Source organism: Sarcophilus harrisii, chromosome 2, assembly GCF_902635505.1.
Source record: "Sarcophilus harrisii chromosome 2, mSarHar1.11, whole genome shotgun sequence".
In the NCBI taxonomy this organism is placed as follows: Eukaryota; Metazoa; Chordata; class Mammalia; order Dasyuromorphia; family Dasyuridae; genus Sarcophilus; species Sarcophilus harrisii.
This window is the reverse complement of record NC_045427.1, coordinates 339,680,610-339,704,882: the sequence shown is the minus strand read 5'-3', so window position 1 is coordinate 339,704,882 and position 24,273 is coordinate 339,680,610. Positions and strand designations below refer to the sequence as shown.

Below are 24,273 nucleotides of genomic sequence, written 5' to 3'. Positions count from 1 at the left end.
ATTTTTTAAGTAATTAAACATTCACAACTCTGACTAGCCCAAGGGATCCGAAGAACTTAATTTCTTCTTCTTCACTATAGAGCCCTTCTCTGCTGTGCCTCCATGTGATGGTCCTTGTGGAGCATTGCCCTCCTAAAATGATGATCAGGCTGTCTCTTTCTGTCTTTGTCACTCATTTGTTTGGATACTCATTCCATAGCTCCAGGGAAATGTATTTGCTTAAACTTACATTTAGCTGATATTTAGAGTTTTTTTCAAAATGACAAATAGAAGGGTACTCAATTTACAATGTAGATCAGAAATAGGAAAGCCTATTTATTTCTATTATATAAAAGAAATGATTTCTATACGGCAAAACTCCCAAAAGCATATTAATAGGAAAAACATAAGCAATAGTCACAATACAATAGTATTGTGTATTCTCATGTGAAGTTGATAATTAAAACACCAAAACATAATGCAATTCGTGGGATTACTAATTAACTAAACATTTTATTTTATGACTGTACTCTCTAGTTACCTCCAAGTTCCTTGCTTAAAGACAGCAAGCCAGAACAGGTCTTCCATTAGATAAAGAAGAGACCCATTCTGGAATTCAGGCAGCACCAATTGAGAATCCAAAATAACTCAACCTTTCTGGCTCACAAGACTGCCTCCATTTGATTATCTCATAAAAGAGAAAAAGAAACAACATAGAAGATATAGCCATCACTGAAATTTAAACTCACCTAGATAAATTTCTATTCTAAGTGCTGGGGGAGCAGTTGCCATCCATACCTTAATGGTAGAAAGGACCATCCTTTCTAGATCCCTTTCAGAACAATTATTTAGCTACCCATCACAAAAAGATAATCACTTTTAAAATATTATAAAAATGGAAAAATTAATAAGTTTTAAATTTTTTTAATGATTATCTACATGTACCCTTAGTCTGTCCAGTTTAAATTGGTTTAATATATTAGAGAACTTTGATTATGAATGGCTGGTGATTCATTATCATAGCTAGCATTTATGTGCTGCTTTAAGGTTTACAAAGGGCTTTACAAATATTTGTCTCATTTTATCCTCAAAACAGTCCTGTGCTATTATTATCCTAATTTATAGATGAGCAAACTGAGGCAGATAAAAGTTCAGTGACTTGTCTAGAGTTACAAAACTAGTAACTTTCTGAGACAGGATTTGAATTTAGATCTATCTTATGTTTGACATATTTTAATAGATATTTTTTAAAAATTTACTTTACTGGGTGACATAAATTTGTTAAATAATGGAAAAAGCCTACCTCATTATCTTATAGGACTTTGTAATTTGTGGTTTGTTGGGGGAGAGAGGCAGGGGCTTGGTTTACAAAACCAAAGAATCCTCAATTTTCCATATTGTAAATTAGTCAACAAGCATTGACTGCCTACGGTATACCACACTGCTAAACACTGGAGATACAAGGAAAACACCCTGTTCTTAAGAAATTCAGTCTAATAGGAAAAATGATATGCAATCAACTATGTATAGACCAATTATATTCAGGATAAATTCAAAATAATGAACAGAGGGAAGGCATTGTATTAAGAGAGATTGAGAAAGACTTTCTTTAAAAGGAATAATTTTAGCTGGGACTTGAAGGAAAGTAGGAGGTAGAAATGAGGAGGAAGAAGATTAAAAGCAGAGGAGACAACTAGTGGAAAAGGTCCAAAGCTGAGAGATGAGTATATTGTTCAAGAAACAGCAAAGTGATCAGTATCTCTGTATCACATAGCACATGGGAATATAAGAAGATTGGAAACCTGTGTAAAGAGAGAGGAAGATGTTATGAAGGACTTATTTGACAAAGAACTTATATTTGATCTTGGAGGTGATAGGGAATCACTAGAATTTATTGAGTAGAGAGAGGGGTAACATGATTGTACCTGACAATCTCTCTTCTCAAAGAGCCTACATGTTACAGAGAGATGAGTATATTTTATATATATATGTATGTATAAAATACAATTTAGTGCAAAGCAATTAAACACAAGATAGTTTGAGAGGAAGGGTGGGTACTAAACAGCCTAATTACAGTTCTCTTCAATAGAATACTGCTCTTCCATTACTGAAAGGTATTCCTTTGTGGTATTTAGTAATCTAATCTGAATCAATTTGATATGTAAGCTGGTTTTAAAATAGGGAGAACTTTTAAATGCATAACCTGAATGATGATAGTGGTGGTGCCACTAAGAAATGAAACCAATATTATAGTGGTTTTTAAATTTCACATAAAGATAGTTTAACTTCAGATTTATATACCTTCATTTTCAAATTGAAGCATTAGCAGCCTACATCAACTGACAAAAAGGAGCAGAGCATAGATATTAAGCAATCATCTGCCAATTAAAATTTGACCTCATTTGTGTCCATTCCATTAAACACTTAAATAATCACTATCTTGCATTTACAGTCAATTGAAATCCATTTTGTTACATTAGTTTCACTTTTGTTGACTTTGATTTGAATTTTGTTTTCACTTTAAAAAGTGGTTTTATCTGTGAATAATTTGTCCTACAAACCAGTTGAGTTCCCCATTCCCTCTCCAAGTAAGAACCTTCTGTAGCCACTAGGTATCTTTATCATCCTTTAGTGCCTCCATTTCAAGGTACTTAAGTCAATTGACATTCAAAAGTCAAATACCTTGGTACCACTTTCTTAAGAATTATGGTGGTTTATAGGAGAAAGTCACTGCCTGTCTCTTAAGTGGCCAATTGTTCCTTCATTCTCCTAACCCCTAACAGGTATTATAGTAGTAGCAAAAATGCCACCTTTATCATATAGATCCTTTCAAGTTATAGAATTTAGAGTTGGGGACAGCTAAATGGCGCAGAGGATAGAATCAGGAGGATCTGAGTTCAAATTTGGCTCAGACACTTAACACTTTTTAGCTGTGTGATCCTGGGCAAGTCACTTAACCCCAATTGTCTCAACAAAAAACAAACAAAAAGAGAGAGACTTTAGAGCTGGCAATAACCTTAGAGATCATATAATCTAATCTTCTCTTTTTAGAATAGAAGAAATATATTCAGAGAAATTGTGATTTCCCCAAAATCACACAGGTAATAAGTAGCAACACCAGAATCAAGTTTAGTTCATGCCAAAAGCGATACTAGTTCCATTATAGTGTTCTGCTATCACTCTCCTAGCCCAAGAAACCTGAAAGTGATAAGAAAGCTTCTTCCATTACTAATACCACTTTTGGTCTCAGCATTTCTTCTTTGCTTCTTTTCCCTAATAAGGTAGTAGGGTGGAAGTAGCTTCTTGGGCTACCTAGACTTTTTAAAACTCTGGGATAGCCTTATAACTATGCCTAAACACTAGGAAATATGAAGAGGAAATTCTGTTTTCTGAATTTGTATTCTTAGTTATCCAACTTCCCTCCCACATACACACTTATCAAGGTGTTTCATTCTTAGTAATTGCATTCTTATGCAATTATCATCTAATTCTTATTTGATATAGTGGTTTAAATATTTTCAACTGAATAAGTTCGTTTGTTTAATTTTTACAACTTTATGGTCCTAAATGGTCTCAAATATATATTGATACTTTTCAGACTTTATAAATTACATTTAAGGAATAATGTCAGTAATATAAAACCAGTACTAATGAAGCATGTCTATACCTTTCTTAAAATCTAAAGGTCATCAACATTCCATAATTTTGTCAAAATAGCATTAACCAAAAATCCAAAAAAGAGGCCAACAGCCGAAAGACTTCTAACTGTAAGTGTTTAATTAAATAATTTTTACTTGTTATTTCAAACAGGATTTTGAGCTATTATTAGAATTCACTTGTTCTATTTGGATCGGAATTTTGAATAGAAATATTCAGGGTTGTTTTATACATACATACATACATATATATATATATATATATATATATATATATAAAATGGTTGCTCTATAAGAATAAGACATTTGGGGATTTGTGGTTTGTAATTTTATTATTTTAATACACGTCCATAAATGTAAACAATCATGCCTGTTCTGAAAATCAGTGCCAGAATTATCAAAGAAAAACATTTAAAAATTTTTTTTCATGGTTCAAATATTTTGGCTTTTGTATATGAAGATTCTCTTTACTGATTTGTATTTTGGGTTGATTATTATTTTGTTTTTTAATAGTGAATAATGAATGGGCTGCACTGAACCATTTCGATCTTATAGTCATTGGTCTATGCCTTAAAATATAGTACTAATTGAAGCAAAAATTTTTACCTTCATTTCATATTTGGGACAATCAGTTTAATAAAAGAAACTGACCTTCAATTATTCTTCATTGCTTGCTCTAAGTAAATTGTATACAAACGACATGGAATTCAGTGCCATTTAAAGTTGATTTGTAACTTAACTGCTCATTTGTTTGCTTTTATACCATTTCCTAAATGAAAAAAAGTAAAATAATGAATTTTGTAGGTGATATATAAAATTATAATATCAATATATTTTTGTTTTTTTATCAAGCATAGTTTTGTAGGACAGCCTGGTCTCTCAAGGGCACTAGCAGTTGAATTGTTGGACAAAGTAAATAATCCCGACAACCATGCACATTATATTGAAGGAGATGATGATGATTTTGAGGTGAGGAAGTATTTTTACTCTCATATTGGAAAATAAATATATATAGATATAGATATAATTAATAATGTATTTCATATCGTTTAAAAATTTCGACCCACAAAACCAATTAGCCTATAAAATCTATAACTTCCCTAACTGCATTTCCTAGTGATAGCAAATGTTGTCTTTTTTAATGTGTTTCCTTTATTGTTCTCTTTATCCCTAGATTAATTTTTTATAATCTGGATCCCCAGTAAAGCCATTAAGAAATTAGAATTAGGTATATGACATGAAACATGTAATCTCTATGCTCATCTGCACTAGATAGCCTTTCTCTCTCTCATAAATATTATGCTCCATAAATACCACATCTTATTCTGACCAAAGCGCAAATTTCTGCCCTTAGTCACGTTTAGTCAAGAATTTGATATTTCCTTTGCTGTATATATTTAAGAAATTATCAATTAAAAAACAATTTTTAAGCTTATAAGCATTGCATTCAACCAGCAAGAAAAAGTGTTTGCCCATGGCATTGCCCAAATGCATTTAGACCACATCTCAAAAAAATTCATAATGGAAAATCATGAATGATATTTTTTTATCTCTCCAATTTGCAAAATTTTTGAAACACAGAAGATTTTATATTATATTTAGAGTCTTCAAGGTAAGGTAATTTGTTTCTATTGTAATTCCATTATTTTCTTAAGCAGTTTTATTCAGTCAAGTTTACCGATAACATCTCCAGAAATTATTGTTGTAAAATCAGTTCAATTTTTAAAGTCCAGATCAGTATGAAGCATATCTGGTCCTCTGCTTATTTCATTCATACTTCAGGGAGTGACAGTGTGTGTATATGTGTGTGTGTGTGTGTGTGTGTGTGTGTGTGTGTGTGTGTGTGTATACACATATACGTGTGTGTGTGTACATGTATATATGTTTGTGGTTGTGAAAACACAACACGGCTTAAAATTTTCGGTAACAATATTCCAAAAACTCACAGTCTTCATGTCACTATCTCATTTCTCTTTTTAAAAATATTTCTCAGTCTTTTTCTGCCTTTGTTACTCTTTTTCTTCCACTCATTTCCTATCTTCACATATTATAGAATTTAATTTTTAAAAATTATATAGTTATTTCTTGATAATTTATAAAGTAGACACATTTTATATGTCTTTCTTTTGAAATTGTTTAATGGTTATTGATTTATTTTAAGTGATCATTAAATCAATAGAAAAAAAAATCACCAGTTTTTTAAACAAAATTTTTACATGTTTGTTCATTGACTAGAAATAGTCAAGATTTATATATGTTAATACCTGGCTTGGCTTAGAGAATAGATATGGGGATGCACCATTTTGTCCTGTTGTGAGTTAATTCCTCCAGTTAACTAATAAAATCCCCAATAAATCTACACATTTAATCCCTCCCTCTACCCCCTCTCCAAAAAAAGAATTTACATATTTTCTTAAATCATACTTGTAGAATTTGAATTAATGGGCAAGACTTTTTCAAAAACAAATGATATGAAATGTTAAAGATAGAATTATAAATTATCTATATTTTAAGGAGCCTTTGACTAAACACACAATTGTCAAAATTATCCTGTAGTCTAAAATCCGTTATAGTTTTTATTTGGATTTGTATTTATCTTATGCTTGATTTTCATAGTTGTTAATAAGTTTTAGAAATATTATATGACAAAATATTTGTTGAAATTCAATTATTTTGTGATGTTGCATTTATAGCCCCATGCAGTTGTCCGTCACACTATTCGATCTGCAAATAGGAATGTCAGAGCCGAACGAACAGCATCAGAGATAAATTGTATGTATTTATGATATATTTTAATTTGTCATTTATGTTGTGGGGTTAAAAGTTCTTGTATTTCTTTAAGAAATGTTCAGGGCTGAATATATAACTATAGATTTTAAAATTATTTTCTAACAAAAGAATATGAAAACTTGGTTTGTTTTTGCAATCTTCATTTGACAGGCTTTTATTATTTTGTTAAAACAAAAAATCATTCTGGGAAATGAGGTGTTATTTTTAAAAAATTGGTTGCAAATTATTAGTGTATTGTTAAAAATCACAAATCATAGATTGTGGATTAATAAATTGTCTTTACATGATTTTTAGAAAAAGATTATAGAAAAAGTTTTTTTTGAAAGGCTAATAATATCTAAATATATGCCATTGTCACAGGTTTTAGAAGTACTCAGTTTTGTGGTTTCTCTATTTTCAAAAATAATTTTTTGATTTTTTAAAAATAGACTTACTGATTACTTATTTAAAAATGAGATTTACTGATTTTGATGTATCTCAATTCATTGTAATCATATGCCTTGAAAAAGATTCAAAATTGAATTGTCATTCCCCTTTTAAACAAATAATATTTTTTACTACCAAATAAAAGTAAATAGTAAGCATACTATGTAGAGATTTAGTTTATTAACACTTATGACATAAGTTAAGAACAGTAGGCATAGGTTTAATAATTAATTGATGAGCATAGATAATAAAATCCATTTAATGAGAGTACATAGCATTGTTTGGTTTCAGATGTTATTTACATATGTATATATACACATACATAATATGCTTATGAAGTATGTGTGTATAATATATATATGTATACACATATTGTTGTCTTTTCTTAGACTATTTGCATATTATCCCTTCTCCCCAATTAGATTTTGAGCTCCATAAAGTCAAGGATCATTTTAAATGACCTTTCTTTTATATATTCATATCACATACTATGAACTTAATAAGTGCTTGTTGATTTGAATTTATATATGTGTAAACTGAATGGCAGGGCATACAAATATTTAAAGGAAAAATTAATCAAAAGAAGAAATAGACAGCAAATTCATTTTATTTCTCTTAAACCTAGACAAATATAATAGAAAAGTGAATAGGAGTTTAAGGGCCTTTAATACAATTTTACAAGAATATATAGATATAATAGAGTTGTAATCTTATTCAGTGATGGTGGAAAAAAATATACATAACTCTCTGCCACTTTTGCCACCTTTACAAAAATTGACCATGTGCTAAAGTAAAAATTTTAAAAACAAAGAAAATAAAAAATATTTTTATCAATCACAAGGCATTAAAATATAATAATTATTATAATAAACCTGTGAACAAAGGTTTCAAATTAGTTGAAGACTAAAGAATTTAATCCTAAAAAATTGATAGGCACAAGAACACATGGTAAAAAGATTAGATAATTTCTTCAAAGGAAAAACAAATATACCAAGATTTTTGGGATAAAAATAATTTTAGGTAATAGTTTTATGGTGGTGTAAAGTTTGGCAATACTTAACATGTTTTATTTTATTTTTTCCTAACAATAACCCTTGTGAAGGAAATACCATTATTATCTCCCCTTTTATAATAGAGGAAATTGAAATTAAGAAAGTTTAAGTAACTTGTCCAGGGTTATAAATCTATCTAGTAAGTGTCTGAGGCAATATATTCTCTCAAGTCCTCTTCATTCCTAAGTCAGCACTCTAAACATTGTGACACTTAAACCCAAAAACTTAGAAAAGCAATGAATGAGAAAACCCTAACTAAAATTTTTACCTTCAATTACAAATATTCAATTCTGTAAGATTTTATATTCCAAAGTTTTACTTCCCTTACCTCTCCACTCCCCAAGATAACAAGCAATCTGATATAGGTTATACATGTACAGTCCTTTTAAACATATTTATTATGTGCAAGACCAAAAGAGAAAAAAAAACTACAAGAAAGGAAAAACAAATTAAAAAAGGTGAGAATAATGCTGTTTGAGTGGTCTAAATTCTTGGTGGTCTAGAGGTTAGCGGCTATAAGAGAGTTATTAAGAATCTCCTTTAAATTGGCCGCAGGTTTTAGGAGTGAAAGAATTCACTCATTCCCAAATATTAGTTGCAAAATGAAAGTTTATTGTTAGATAGAAATCAGTTTAACCAGAGACAGCCTTCTATAATGGCAAATTTACAGAAAATGGAATTTTGCGCTGAGAATGCAATTTTCAGTGGACAGAAAGCCCTGGCAAGAAAGGGAGCTGCCAAGGTCCGTCTGCAAAGACTTTAGTTAATGGAAGCTTATTATATTGGGGCTGGGACAACCGGAGCAGATCAGAACCAGTGGGGGCTGGGAGAGCCCAAGCAAGTCAGAAAGGGGGTGGGACAAGCCCAGATCTCCTATTAGAATTCAAAGGGATGCTTTTTGACCAGAATTGAATCAAAGGCTCTGGCATCCTGGAAAGACAACTTTTCTGGGGAAGATATGCTTCAGCCAGGAGGGGCTGGGAATTTGAAGGAATCACAGATCAATAGAAAATACATTTTCTTAAAGGGAACCACAACCCACTTCAAGAATGCTGTGCTTTGATCCACATTCAGTCTCCATAATTTTCCTTCTGGATGAGAATAGTATTTTTCATTCCAAGTCTGTTTCAAGTCACCATGTCGCTGAGAAGAACTAGCTAGTTGATCATCATATAATTTTGTTACTGTATACAGTATTCCCTTGGTTCTGCTCACTACACTTAACTTCAGTTCACGTAAATCAAAAAGAAAATTATTGAATAAACAAGTAAAAGCAAGGAAATTTGAAGAATAGGAAAAAAATGATAAAACATTAATTAATCTGAGTATTATAAGTTTCTGCTATCTCTGGTTTCACAAAAAGATTTTAAGAACATTCACAGAAGAAAAGAGGAGATTTACAGAGCAACATTGACAAATGTCAGCTTAGGCATTAATGTGCTAAATTTAACTTAAATTATTTTTTTAAAGTTGGAGATAATTAAATTCACTTTCTTTTTTTTCTATTCTTTGTTTATCGAAGTATTCATATTCATGCCCAATGTAGAATAACAGAAAAAATTAGCTTAAAAAAGTATTGTATTGATCTGAATTTTTTGGAAAATATGAGTAAAGTGTGTGTGTGTGTGTGTGTGTGTGTGTGTGTGTGTACATACACCTGTTTACCAGACAACATTAGGTTTTATCAATTTTATTTTTCCCATGACGGTTTAACATTTGAAAATATAATTATTTAATATGTATTTTGTAGTTGACAAGCTACAATTTGAACCTCCTTTAAGAAAAGAAACAGAAGCACGTGATGAAATGGTAAGTCAGTAATTTTTTTTGTTTTCATTTTTAAACAAAATAGCCATCTTCTTTTCAAGTCAATTATTTGATTTCACACATGAAAAAATTATAAGACTCAAAATCTTAATTTGGATATGTATAAGTTTCCTTCAGGTATGAATTTTGATAGCATATTTTTAAAAAGTGATTTATCCTTTTTAATAATTGAAAATATTTACTTAACTTGTTAGATTTATATAATCGATGTCTCTTTGGGATAGTTGATTTCCATCTTCTGAGTATTAGGGCTTATTTTTCCTTTCCTAGTTCCTGTAAGATTATAATAAATTATGTTATTTTTATACCTTCTTAGTTTTCTAATGTATTCTTGAATTAGCTGACAACTTTTTCACTTTTGCCTTTATTTTGTTGAAGTTGAAATTTTTTCAATTTGAAATGGAAAGATTTAACTACTCTGTCTTTGAGATAGAAATAAAGACATAGCTATAAATAGATGTAGGTATATATGTGTTTTTGTGAAACATTTATGGTTCTGAACTTAAGAGAATCTCTATTTTTCTATCCTTGTCATTTCTTGTTCCTATTTTCTCAATTTTTAAAATGGAAATCCTTTCTAATTATAGTTTATCACTTTATGTTTATAAAAAAAAGTTGATGTATTTTTCACATTATTGGTTTTTATTTAGATTATAGCAATTTCACATTTTTTGTCTTATTAGATTGCTGTTCTTTTCTTGATCTCATATTTTCTACACTTGCAACTATACCCCCACCCCTTTTTCCAACCCTGTTTTTCATTAACTCCTTTCCCCCTACTACTCTCTGCATTTTAGCTAAACTACCTCTCTCTACACAACACAAGTCCCATCTTTACACATTTTCACTGGCCTTTTTCTCCCTTATGCCTTGAATGTATTTCTTCTTTACCTCTATCTCCTAAAAATCTCTTTTTTTCAAGATAACAGCTCAAATACCATTTTTCCATGTAAAATATCTCTTCAATTCATTTTCTTTGCTAACTATATTGTATTCAACTACCTTATATTTATTCTCTTTATAGTTATTTGAGTGTAGGGTTGTTTTTTTTTTTTTTTTGTTACTGTTTCCTCATTAGGATACCAACTCTGTGAATTAAAGATTATTTCATTTTAAAATTTCTATTTCCTGTAACTGACAAAGTACCTATCATCACATAATAGGTATTTGATAAATGCATATTGATGGGTAGATTAAATGAATGAATGGAAATATTGTTTTTCCTGAATCAAACAGTAATTCATCTTTTTTTCAGTATATAACATTAAATTTTATTTTCTTATTTTTTTAGGTTGTATCTGGTGACATAAACTTTTCATTACAGTGGAATCCTTTTGTAGATAGTGCAAATACCAGCAGGTGATGACTTAATAATTATACATAATTTTTTTTTCTTTCATAAGTGAATGCATGAAAAAAAGGAACTTTTACAAATCTTCTTATGTGTTATTTATCTGAGTAACTTCAAATGAGAAACAGATAATATACAATTGTACCTGAATAACATTGCAGATTGAATGCTAGTATAAATTTATATATTTTTAATAGTTACATGTTATTGTTCTAGTTGTTCAGCCATCTTTCAATTGTGTCCAACTCTTCATGACTCCATTTAAGGTTTTCTTGCTAAAGGTACTGGAGTAGTTTGCTATTTCTTTCTCTAGCTTGTTTTACAGATGAGGAAATTGAGGCAAATTAGGTTAAGCCCAGAGTCATGCAGCTAGTTAAGTATCTAAGATTGAATTTGAGTTTAGGAAGATGAGTCTTTCAGACTCCTCGCTTAATGCTCTTTCCATTGTGCCATCTAGCTCCCCTTTCATAGTTATATACGTGGATATATTTTAATATTTCTTTCTGGTTTTGAAAAATAGCTTTTGCATAGTATAGTAGGTAGATTAGCATTTTGAGTTTACTAACAATAAGTTAATGTCATTCCCATTTCAACTAATTATGGTAGTATTACTGATACAGTAAATCAATAAGCTTAGGCACAGAGTGTAAAGTTCTAGGAATAAAGAGAAAGGCCAGAATGAGAAAGAAAAAGTATTTCTTACTCTCATGCAGCTCACATTCTAATATGAGAGACAATATGCAAACAACTGTAGGATAAACCTAGCATTCAGTGTGACCAGGAAATACATTTTTGATAGAATGTGAGATTTTAACTGGGACTTGAACAAAGCCAAGAGATCGAGATAAGGAGAGAGAGAGAATTCTAGGGATGGGGAACAACCAGTGAAAATGCAGTTTCAGGAGTTGGATTGTCTTGTTCAAGAAATAGCAAGGCCAGTGTCCCTAGATCATATGGAGAAGGGATTAAGATGTAAGATGTAAGAAGATTGAAAAGGTAGGAAGGACTTTTAAAGTTTTTGCATGTGCTCAAACACACTCACACAATCAACATAATTGTTATTATTATTGGAAGTGGAATAGTTAACTGATTTTTTTTTTTAAAGGTAAAACAAAGCATCAGGCAAGGGTTAAAAACTTGATATTTAATTGTATGACCACTGGTAGATCATTTAACTCTTGTTTTTCAGTTTCCTCACTTATAACATAGAAATAATATTCTACACTTAAAATTGTTAAGAAAATTGCTTTCTAAATCATAAACTATAATATAAATGATATATTCAGATTACTACAATAAGGAGACAGTTTTCAGTCTTTAGAATGTCTCACTTCTTTGTAGACATGTTTTAATATTAAAATTAAAATATATTTTTAAACTATGATGACATTCTAGTATTTTCCCAAAAGATTTTTTTTATGTATATATAAGCTGCACTTTTTATCCTATATACCTTTCAAAGAGAATTAGATTTCTTTATACTCAGAATTTGTTCTTAGATCTAATGGTTTTTGTATTTAAATAGAAGATGATTTTATGTTCCTTTTAATTTGTTTTCTAAAAGATTCTATTCCTGTGTTAGGTCAACTTTAAAGCATGCAGTACCACCACCACTGCCTCCTAAGGTAAGGTGCAAAATTTCCAATATTTTGTGAATAATTGAATTTTGTCAAAATATAAAAAACTGAACTTCAGTTGGAAACTTTTTAATTAAAAAAAAGCATGCTATCTAATAATATTTTTTATTAATTCCATGAAAATGAGAAAAATCTCAGCATAGTTAATGTCATTTTCTACATATTAAGTTATAATATAATATAATGCAGAATATGTATCAGATGTGGTGTTGGAGGACTATGGTCCCTGTTACTTACTAAGAAAGGGTAGATAGTCCCTCATCTGGTGGATTGCTTCATCTTGGGAGTTCTGTGCTACAGTGGAGCTAAAGCCTATTGGGTGACCTAACTGTGTCAGCCACCAATATGTTGAGTATCCTTCTAGGAGTAGTGGGTCACTAGGTTGACCATCAGAAATGGAGCATGTCAAGTCCTTCATGCTTTCTCATCGATGAACTTAGACTATGAACGACTATGTGATACTTCTGTCTCCTTGGTGAGATAGGGAGACTTAGTCTTTCCAGGACCTTTTAAGGAAAATCTAGCTTTAATTTATATTGAGAAAGAGATTAAGATATCAAGATTTTTGTTTTGTACTATGATTTATGGTGTAAAATCTAGACCTGTCTCTAGACATTCACCTGGTTTTCTGTGTATTTCCCCAAATGTACAGTTTCCAAAATTGACCTTAATTTCTTTCTTTCCAAATTTGTCTTTCCAAATTTCACAATTTCTCTCAAAGTTACCACCATTTAAGTTGGCTCTTAATTCAACAATTTTTATAACTTTGGCTCTTTTCTTTCTTTCATTTCTCTTATCTAATGTTACCAAGTCTTATGAATCATTCCTTGACATATCTTTATTATAAACTCTTTGGTTCACAGATTGAGAATGAGAAGACATCTCAGAAATCTTTAAATTCAATTCCCTCTTTTTGCAAATAAGGAAATTAAAACCATTCCCTCACTTTTGATAACTTCGTCAATGTCCATTACCATTTTTATTAAGATGACTTGCAGAAATAAACATCTAGTCTTAGTTTTTCTTCTCGACTCAAGTCCCACATTGGATTTCTTTCTTGCATTGACTTCATTATTTTGTATATTGCTCTCCCCAAACCCTCCCAACTTCTGAAATTTCCTTTTATTGTGAAGGGAATCACCATTCATGGAGGCACCCAAGTTCACATTCTGATTATTATCCTTCTCTATTTACTTTTACTTATCTTGCATATCCTCTCAGTTTTTCATATCTTGTCCTTTCTCTCATATAGAACCACTTCTCTACACTTATATAGAAACCACTAATTTAGGTCCTTGGTTTTTGTTTATTCTACTCTCCTCTTAATTGGTCTTCCTTCCTAGAAGTTTCTCCTATCTCCAATCCATTTTTTTATACAACAGTCACATTGATTTCTCTAACATGCAATTCTAGCCATGTCATTCCCCTGGTCGGCATCTATGTTTCCACTCTCTCTGGGATGAAATATAAAACTTCACAACTTAGCCTCAAACTACATTTCCCATCATATTCCTCCTCTATAGCTGCTAAAATCTAATCAAATTCATCCATTTGCTATTCTTCATATACAACACTCCATTTTCAGCACCACATCTTTGTATTGGATTGTTCCTCCCTGTTCCTCCCAGAACCATTTTCTGTTCAAAACAGCTTCATATATTAAGAGATGTATCCCCTTCTCATGTTGTCTTCCCTGGTTAGGTTGTAAGCCCCTTGAAGGCAGGGACCATTTTTGCTTTTGACTTTATGCTTTTAGAACCTGGTACAATGCCTGATACATAGTAGTGGTTTAGGAAATGTTTGTTGATTAATTGATTGTTTAGCAAGCCCTGCTGTTAGAAAGAAAAACTTAGGATTTTTACCTGTAGAGTACTTCCATGACAAATGATTGATGTTTTTACTTTTATTAAATAATAAACAAGTATTTATTAAGCATCTACTGTGTACTAGGCACTGCTAGGTATTAGAGATACAAATATTTTATATACATATATAATTAATCTCTTGCAAAGATTACATTCTAATGTGGAGACATAAAATATATACAGCATAAATAGAAAGCATTTAGTAGTAAAATAAAAAGTAGTTTTAGAATGAGAGTACTAGCAATTGGGAGGATTAGGAAAGGTTTATGCAGAAGATAGTATTTGACTCTTTGGGACAAAGGTAAGAATGGTTTAGGATCTGGGCAGGACAAAGGCACAGAGATAGGAAGTTAAACTTTGTGAAAGAGGGAGTAATGTCTAATAAAAGTGAGAAAGAAAGATTGAGACTATGTTGTTTAGGGCTGTCTGTAAAGGCTAAATAGAATTTTATATTTTACAACAAGAAGCCACTGAAGTAAGTTAAGTAGATGGGGGTCAAATTGTCAGATATACGTGTAAATTCCAAAGGATTCATGGTTTAAAAAAAAAAAATGCTTTCTACCTCCAGAGAAAGAACTGATGGAATCTGAATGCAAATCAAAACATACTCTTTTTCCCTTTATTTTTTATGATTTTTTTGTGTATTTGCTTTTACAACATTACTGATATAGAAATGTTTTGCATGATAACACATGTATAACATATATCAAATTGCTTGCTGTTTCAAAGAAGAGTAGAAGGGAGGCAGAGCATTTGGGATGCAAATTTTTTTTTTAAAGAATATAAAAAAAATACATGTAATTAGAAAAAATAACATTTTAAAGGAAAAAAAATCTTTGTAAAGAGAATTACTTAGACAGCATTGTCTAAGATGAACAGGAGCCATAAGAGGCTCGGGCAGGAAAATGAAGATACTGTAATAATCTAAGCAAGAAGTTATGAGGACTTGAATATGATGGTCATTATCTGAGTGGAGAGAAGGGATAAATATGTGAAAGATTCCATAAATAGAAAAATGGCAAAATTTGTCCATTGATCATCCGCATGCGGACAGGGGGAATGAGCAGTCAAGGATGATACCAAGTTTATGTAAGGCCTGATAGAAAAATCTTTGACAAAAATAGAGGTTTTTAAAAGAGAGAAGGGATTAGGGGGAAAGATAATGAGTTAAATTTTGTTCATAGCAAATTTAAAATATTTCTAGGATATCTAGTTTAAAATGTCCAAAAGACATTTAGTGATGTAGGATTGAAGCTTCTAAGAGAACTTCAGGATGGATATGTGCAGATCTGGGAGTCTTCTCTTTAGAGATGATATTTAAAACCCCAGGAGTTGTGATGAAATCCCCAAGTGAGCAAATAGAGGAAGAAGAGGACATAAAGCAAAATCTTTTTGATCCAAGTATATTTAAGTAGAATTTTATTTTCTTTTGTTTTAGCCAAAGATAAATTATTATTCTGAGGACAGTTTTCCAGATGAAGAAAAGTCATCAACCATAAAATGCTGTCCCAGTTCAGAGAACAGAGCTTCACAAGCTCACAGAAGACAAAGTTGTATTCCTGGAATTGAGACTTCCTCTCTTGGTATGACCTACAGGATCCGATAACCTGAATTTTTCAGAGCTAAATTTGAAAAGTTGAAAAAAATAACTATTTTTCTTCATTTAGGATTAGTTTCTTTGGAACCATTTTCTGTTCAAAATAGCTTCATACATTAAACCTGCTAAAAATGTGATGATGATGTGTGTATGAAGTTTATATCATCATTTTCCTTTACACTAATGATTCTTTTTTAGGAAATGGTGATGGTATTTTGAAACTGATTAGTGAAAATGCAGGAGGATTAGGACAAGCACCACAGTTACCACGAAAAAAGGACAAGCGAGACTTCCCTGTAGGTATTCTATACTGTTGATAATCTAGAATAAGTAAGATAGTTACAATATAAATGGAATATTTAATGTTTTAATTAGGCATTTCTGATTAATAACTAATATATAAATATATAACATTTTTCTATGCCTGCACAATATTCAATTATTTAAAACATTTTTTCCCCACAGAAACCAGCCATCAATGGCCTTCCACCAACCCCAAAAGTTTTGGTAAAAAATATTTTAATATGAAATTTTCATGTATTATTGAGTAATCTGATTGGAAGAAAGTTATTGTATAAATATAAAGTAGGATTGCATACTATTATTTATAATGCTGGATTTATGTATGGTAAGTGTCATAGTGAATGGAGTTCAGTACTTGGAATTAGAAAAATGAGTTCAAGTCATACCTCAGATACTTACGGGGCAGATCAACTTTAATTTCTATTTACCTCAGTTTTCTCATTTGTAAAATAGAGATAATAGCTCCTATATTGAGTTGTTGATCAAATGAAATGATATTCATAAAGAGCTTTGCAAGCCTGAAAATACTATATAATGCTGTTAATCATTATTTATTATAATCCATAAGTCAAATCATATCTTCCAAAAAATAACTCTAGGTAATTCCAATGTCAAGTATTATTTTCCAGAATAAAGTTTTGTTTCAAATTATTATTTTTGAACTTAAAATATATTTTGTCAGAGAAGTTATGAAAATTAACTTTACAGATTCCTCTTTAAAGGTATTAAATTAAAATTAAAAGACTTTAATTAAGGTAATACTAGTCATAGTTCACTTTATTTTGGCTTAAATAGTCTTCATCATTTAGACTAGCAACCTAAGCAGCATTGTGCTTTGCCACCAGTGTGTGGTAAGGAGGAAATTCTTAAATATTTGATCATAAACACAGTTAATATCGTGCCATTAGTAGTAATGAGGTACAACTATCTGATGTTTTTAACATTGCCAATAGCAGTTTTGGCCAGAAGTCTTACTCTTTAATCCACAAAGATACAATCCACCCCATTTGTATGAACAGAACTTTTGCAAATTGTCTGTCAAGGAATACTTTTAGTTTTTTTTGAAGACTTGATGTCAAACAGATGTTAGTCCTGTGCTCTCATGTCAACCTTATAGGAGATGCCTTGGTAAATATAATCACTGCATAAATATAACATACAATTAAATAGCTTATATTGAACATTGAAGCTAACTTAGGAAACCATAAAAGTTTGAGTAAGTAATAATTTAGTATATACATCATAGTCATAGTTAAGTGCTGTCTTAATGTCCAAAGGTAGTACATGAGGGAATATGGGAGGCAGGGGGGAAGATCCCAAATTATAGAAATTAATTTTCTTTTTTTAAAAAGTGAGATGACTACATTGAAGTAAATAATCATTCTAATTTATGTTTTTGAAGATGGGAGCATGTTTTTCAAAGGTTTTTGATGGTTGCCCTTTGAAGATAAATTGTGCAACATCCTGGATACATCCTGATACAAAAGGTAAAATTTAAGGATATTCATAACAAAATGACAAGTACGATAGAATTAAGGTTAATGCTGGTAAGAATCCAGTGGTTTAAATTTACTCAGTTTCCCTGACCATCTTAAATATATAACAAGAGAAAGAAGATAATATATATGTATTTAGATATTATTCATCATAGTAGCACTTAGTGAAATATTAGAAGCTAAACATATAGGCTAAATATTGGAAGCAACTAAGTTGACACAGTGGATGTCCATTGGACTTAGAATGTCTGAAGAAGTTTTGTACATGAGTATAATGAACTGTTACTGTTCTAGTAGAAGCAAAGAATTATGAAGAATTGAGAGAAGCATGAGAAGACTCATGCAAACCATTGTGGAGTGAAGTAGACGAACCAGAAAACCACACAGTGCTGACATTGCCAATGAAAAGTGAAACTGTTCAATGTGTATATATGATATATATGTATATTACCTAATGACCAAGTGGAACCCTAAGAAAAATAATGAGCAAATGTAAAATTTTTATCATTTCTTTATAGAAGGATGGGACTATAAATGTGCCTAAACTCTTAGACTCAGTTGATTTTAGTTAGTTTTACTGAACTTTTAAAAAAATTCTTTGTTGCCCAGAGTTCACTGAGTAGGAAAAGGGGAAGTACATATTTGAAAATGAAAGTGATAAAAAAAGAAAAATATCACAAATATGAATTTTTTAATGACATGCCAGGTTGATTAATGAAAGAGAAGAAACATAAAAGTCTCATTCATAAGATTAGATTTTGTCCAAGAGTCATTTTCTCATATTTTAAGAACTTTCCCAACCTCAATTTAATCACCTTTGTAACTTACTGGCAAAACAAATAAAAGTTTCTTTGTGTAAGTGCTTCTTTTTTTAGGTAAAGCAATTTGTTGTAGAAACATTTAGAAAAATAAAACACTTGGTATAATAGGGTCAAGAAAAGTGGAGTGATAAAAATTTTTAAACTAACATTTTTTAAGGTGATCTTTTGCTATTATAATCTATAATTGGGCCAAAATAACTAATTGAAATAGTGCTCCATTTTCTTTAAGGAGCAATTTCACTACACCAATTAGATGTAATTCATTTGTAAAATTTTCATCTCTTCCATTTAGATCAGTACATTATTTTTGGAACTGAAGATGGTATTTACACATTGAATCTAAATGAACTACATGAGGCAACAATGGAACAGGTAAGTAAGAACTTTCAAGTTAGATTTCCATTTTGTTAAGTAGGAAAAACCAGATAATTATATTTTATTCAAGCCCTGTGCTTAATATATTTCTTTAGAAATATATTTTATTATTCATCATAAAATAAAGACTTTTTATGTTTGAATCCAGATTTTATTGGTGTAAAAAGGTACCAGTTAAGAAATTCTCTCTAACAATTCAAATTAGTGATTTTAAATGTTAAAGAGTTGCTTGGTTCCCTGAGAAGTTAAATGACTTGTCTAAGATCTCACAGCTAGTATATATCTGAGGCAGATCTTGAATCCTGGATCTTCTGACACCAAAACTAGCTCTCTCACCTAATACTAATATGTTGTTATTGTCAAGTAATGATGATTACATAGTGCTCTAAAGTCTGTAATCTAATAGAATCTGTTAGAATGGGCCTTTGGTATCATCTAGTTTTAACCTTTTAAAAAGAATCTTCTCCAAGATATTCCCAACAAGTGAAAATTTGAAAATTCCAACTTGAAAATTTCCAGTGATTGAAAATTCACTGCCTTTGATTTTGTTAGAAAGTTGTTTTTATTTTTCCTCTTCCTATCACACTTAATTCTACCTGTCTTAAATTTTCTTCTTTTGCTTCTAGTAATGAACTCAGAGGCAAAAGCCAAGTAAGCTAAATTCTTTTTCTACCTGATAGCCCTTCACATACTTGAAAGAAAGCTTTTTTCTCTTCACACTAGACATCCCCAGTTCCTACAATAATCTTTTTATGATAGGATTGCCAATTCTCTCACCTCTTGACTGCATTTCCCTGGAGATTTCTTTTTTGATCTGGCCCTATAATTTCTTTATCAATTTCAGATTATCCATGTCCTTACCCAAATGTGGTACCTAGAACTGAGCATTTATTGTTTTCTAAATATGGTCTAGATGTGAATTCGATGAAATGATCATCTTTCTCATTTTGAACCCTTCCAGTTGATCACAAGATTCACCCAAAATACTGGGAACCTTTCTTTACTTTATTTTTACATGGCCAGGATGATAGGGAGATAAACTGTCTCTCATTTACTCCTCTCTAATCATATTAGAAACCCATCTTTTTTTTTCATACATTTCTTTATTGATATTCTTTACTTCAGTTATTCTTCATATGTTTTTATTTCTTACATCTTAGAGTCTGTTCACATCCATCATGAGCTTATTTGCTATGCTGCCCTTTGCTTGAGCTTTAATTTATCTTAGCCATATTTTAAGATCTGTATAATGGAAATGGAAGAATTAAGTGCCTGTTTATTTTCATATTATATTATATTAAAATAATGATTTTTTTTCTATAGTTATTTCCACGGAAATGTACCTGGCTGTATGTTATTAATAATACATTAATGTCATTATCAGGTATGTATGTAATAGCCTAATAATATATGTCAAAAAGGAAGCATGGTACATATTCAACTAATTTTATCTAAACTATTGAAAACTAAATGCTATTTTGATTATTTTAGTAAAATAGCTTTGTGGCATGCAAATTCACTATCCAGCTGAAAATTAAAAGATTTTAGTGCTTTTGTTCTTTTTTCTGTTTTGAATAATTTTAGTGAATTTCTTATATATCATCCAGAAATCAGCATTAGGTTTTCTGTTTTCCTCACTATCATCTCTAGGTTTTCTATAGTGAACAAATCTAATATGATGATTGTTTAAAGGCCCCTAGAGTTTATACTATACTGCCTCTTACCTTCCAGTAATGTGTGTACTTTTTCATCTATTTTTACTACTGAGTATAACTATCAAAATAATTCAGCTTCATTAATTTCTATTTAACCAGTGGAAACATCACTTTACATTAGTGAAAAATCTGAATTATAGCAAATTTTTCAGTAAATATAATGGTATATTATTACTTGTATTCAATAACTTAAATTGAATCAATAAGTATTAGTTGCTAGGGATTTTTCAGGGACCTGTATTACAGAACAAATTTGAATTAGTATTTGAATTTTGTATAAATAATTTCTCAAGTACAGGAACATACTTGAATTCAGATGTTTTTCTGAGATGTGGCCTTTCTTCCTGCAAATATCTTGTATTCATTTATCTATGAAGTTCTTTCTATACAGAGAAGAAATAAGCTTCAACTGAAGTTACTATGTAAATTTTTCAATGCTGAATTTTTTCTTTCTGAATTGATACATAAAATTAACACATAAAACTGCCCTTTTCAATCCGTACTATTCATTTCTTTGCAATAATATTGGATCATCACATTTTCATGCTACTGCCAAGTACTGGATGTCCTATTTTTGTCTGGAAGGTGAAATTATTTATGTACTACTCAGTATGTTGTCCAGTCCACTGGATGTATGACCACTGGATGACTAAAAGTTCTCATAGTCCTCACAATTTTTAATTAAGTTAGACAAAGGGAGCTAAAACTTCTTACAAATATTAGTAGGTCAGACAAGGCCAGATTTGTAGAATTTCTTTGGAGTCAGGACTTATACTCAAGGATATTCATCATTTTTTCTAGCTGTTTTTTTTCTCGATGTCCCCCTCTCCTCTAATTAAAGAAACCTAATTTGCATCACATCTTAATTCTCTACTTCTAGTAACTATAATTTTTATTTAATAAGAATGTTGCAGTTTCATTTGTTTTTTCATCTTTGTATCCTGGTTACCTAGTACCATTTCTTGAACCTAGTAGGTGCTTAATGAATATTTATTCATTAATTTAACAGCCATTTAATTGCCTAGTGAACAAGAAACTGCAGGACATCAAAAAAAGATAAAAATATAGTTAAGATATGATTTTCTCTTAAGAAGCTTACAATCTAGTGGGGATTGGGGCAGGGAGATTGCACATACACAAATATACCTACTTGTACATTTATGCAAAAAGAATATAGAAAAAGGAAAGATAATATGCTATTAGGGAATCAGGGAGGGATCCTTGAATGAGATAACATTTAAGCCGAGTCCTAAAGGATGAGTGAGACAGAAGTAGGAAACTATTGATATATACAAGGAACAAGAAGTTGGCCAGTCTATTTGTAGTATATTTCATGTGGAAGAGAATAGAAATGAGTCCAGAAAGGTTTGCAAAACGCTTAATTTCTGGATCTTAAAAAGTAGTCTAAAGATATAAATTTTGATGTAACAGGGTTAAATCTATACACAGATTAGTTTAAAATTTATCTATTAATGATATGAAGGATGGCTTGGAACAGAGAAAAACTAAAGGTGGAGAGACCATTAGAGGGTTGTAAGGTATTAGAACCCATTCTAAGGTAACAGTAGAATTAGAAAGAAAGGAATGGATTCTAGAGATATTGCCGTTTCCTCATCCATAAAATAAGAGGATTTAACTAGATAACTTAAGAAATTTGCTAGCTCATGGGCTCCTAAGTAATAAATAGAACACATACTTGTATGTGTGCATGCACATGTGCACATACACACACACAAGATTGATGAATACACAACAAAAAGATAATTTTGAGATTTTGAACACAGGTGACTTAGTGAATGGGGGTGCTGTTGATAGAGTCCATTTGGAAAGAAAATCAAGATTTATTTTAAACATTTTGTGATTGAGGTGCAAGAGGTATATGTTGGTTGAAATGCACAAGAAGCAGTTACAAATGTAAATATGGAGTTCAAATAGAGGTCAGGGGTTTATTTATGGATTTGGGAGCTATTAGTATAGAGGTTGGAGCAGATGAAATTTTTGAGAAGTGAGAAATAGCAAAAAGAGCACAGAGGACAAAACCTTGGAAAATATTTAAGGAGTTGTAAAGAGAAATAGGAACCAATTATGGAGTAGTCAGAGAGAGACAATGAGAACCTGTTTTTGGAAGAGCCAACTAAGGAGAATGTTAAATGCTGTAGAGACAGGTCAAGAAAGGTAAAAACTAAGAAGAACCCATTAGATTTTATAAAATCTTGAGAATTGGAATTACATTAGAAGTCATCTAGTAAAATCCCCTCTATAATATGCCTGAGAAGTAACTATCTAGTCTTACTCAACCTTTACTACCTCACATGTCAACAAATGCCACTTTTTAATAGTCCTAAGGAAACAATCACATTTTTAAAGTTTTTATATTTTTTAGGATTAGAAGTCAGCCTAGGCATAAAGAATGAGATTATAAATAAATTGGAGGAACATAGGATAGTTTACCTCTCAGACCTGTGGAAGAGGAAGGAATTTATGACCAAAGAAGAACTAGAGATCATTATTGATTACAAAATAGAAAATTTTGATTATATCAAACTGAAAAGTTTTTGTACAAACAAAACTAATACAGACAAGATTAGAAGGGAAGCAATAAACTGAGAAAACATTTTTATAGCTAAAGGTTTGTAAAGGTCTCATCTCCAAAATATATAGAGAATTGACTCTAATTTATAAGAAATCAAGCCATTCTCCAATTGATAAATGGTCAAAAGATATGAACAGACAGACGAAGAAATTGAAACTATTTCTAGCCATATGAAAAGATGCTCCAAGTCATTATTAATCAGAGAAATGGAAATTTTTTTTTTAATTAATTTATTTATTTAATAGCCTTTTATTTACAGGATATATATGCATGGGTAACTTTACAGCATTAACAATTGCCAAACCTCTTGTTCCAATTTTTCACCTCTTACTCTCCTACCCTCCCTAGATGGCAGGATGACAGTAGATGTTAAATTTATTAAAATATAAATTAGATACATAATAAGTATACATGACTCAAAACGTTATTTTGCTGTACAAAAAGAATCAGACTCTGAAATATTGTACAATTAGCTTGTGAAGGAAATCAAAATGCAGGTGTGCATAAACTATAGGGATTGGGAATTCAATGTAATATTTTTTAGTCATCTCCCAGAGTTCTTTTTCTGGGCATAGCTGGTTCAGTTCATTACTGCTCCATTGGAAATGATTTGGTTGATCTCATTGCTGAAGATGGCCTGGTCCATCAGAACTGGTCATCATATAGTATTGTTGTTGAAGTATATAATGATCTCCTGGTCCTGCTCATTTCACCCAGCATCAGTTCATGTAAGTCTCTCCAGGTCTTTCTGAAATCATCCTGTTGGTCATTTCTTACAGAATAGTAATAT

The 24,273-nt window shown here is 30.9% G+C and overlaps 1 protein-coding gene across 3 annotated transcripts in view; it reads left to right on the top strand.

The window, feature by feature from the left end:
* Positions 1 to 24,273, top strand: part of MAP4K5 (mitogen-activated protein kinase kinase kinase kinase 5) — a 205,718-nt gene that overhangs the window by 140,994 nt on the left and 40,451 nt on the right. For 2 of the 3 annotated variants that reach the window (XM_031952971.1, XM_031952972.1), the window contains exons 12-23: positions 3,665 to 3,746; positions 4,488 to 4,604; positions 6,329 to 6,407; positions 9,654 to 9,712; positions 11,022 to 11,089; positions 12,664 to 12,706; positions 16,022 to 16,166; positions 16,379 to 16,476; positions 16,646 to 16,687; positions 17,886 to 17,970; positions 19,093 to 19,172; positions 20,499 to 20,559. In XM_031952971.1, coding sequence (XP_031808831.1) covers positions 3,665 to 3,746; positions 4,488 to 4,604; positions 6,329 to 6,407; positions 9,654 to 9,712; positions 11,022 to 11,089; positions 12,664 to 12,706; positions 16,022 to 16,166; positions 16,379 to 16,476; positions 16,646 to 16,687; positions 17,886 to 17,970; positions 19,093 to 19,172; positions 20,499 to 20,559 — 959 coding nt within the window. The remainder of the gene's footprint in view (positions 1 to 3,664; positions 3,747 to 4,487; positions 4,605 to 6,328; positions 6,408 to 9,653; positions 9,713 to 11,021; positions 11,090 to 12,663; positions 12,707 to 16,021; positions 16,167 to 16,378; positions 16,477 to 16,645; positions 16,688 to 17,885; positions 17,971 to 19,092; positions 19,173 to 20,498; positions 20,560 to 24,273) is intronic. The other variant, XM_031952973.1, reaches the window with a different exon arrangement.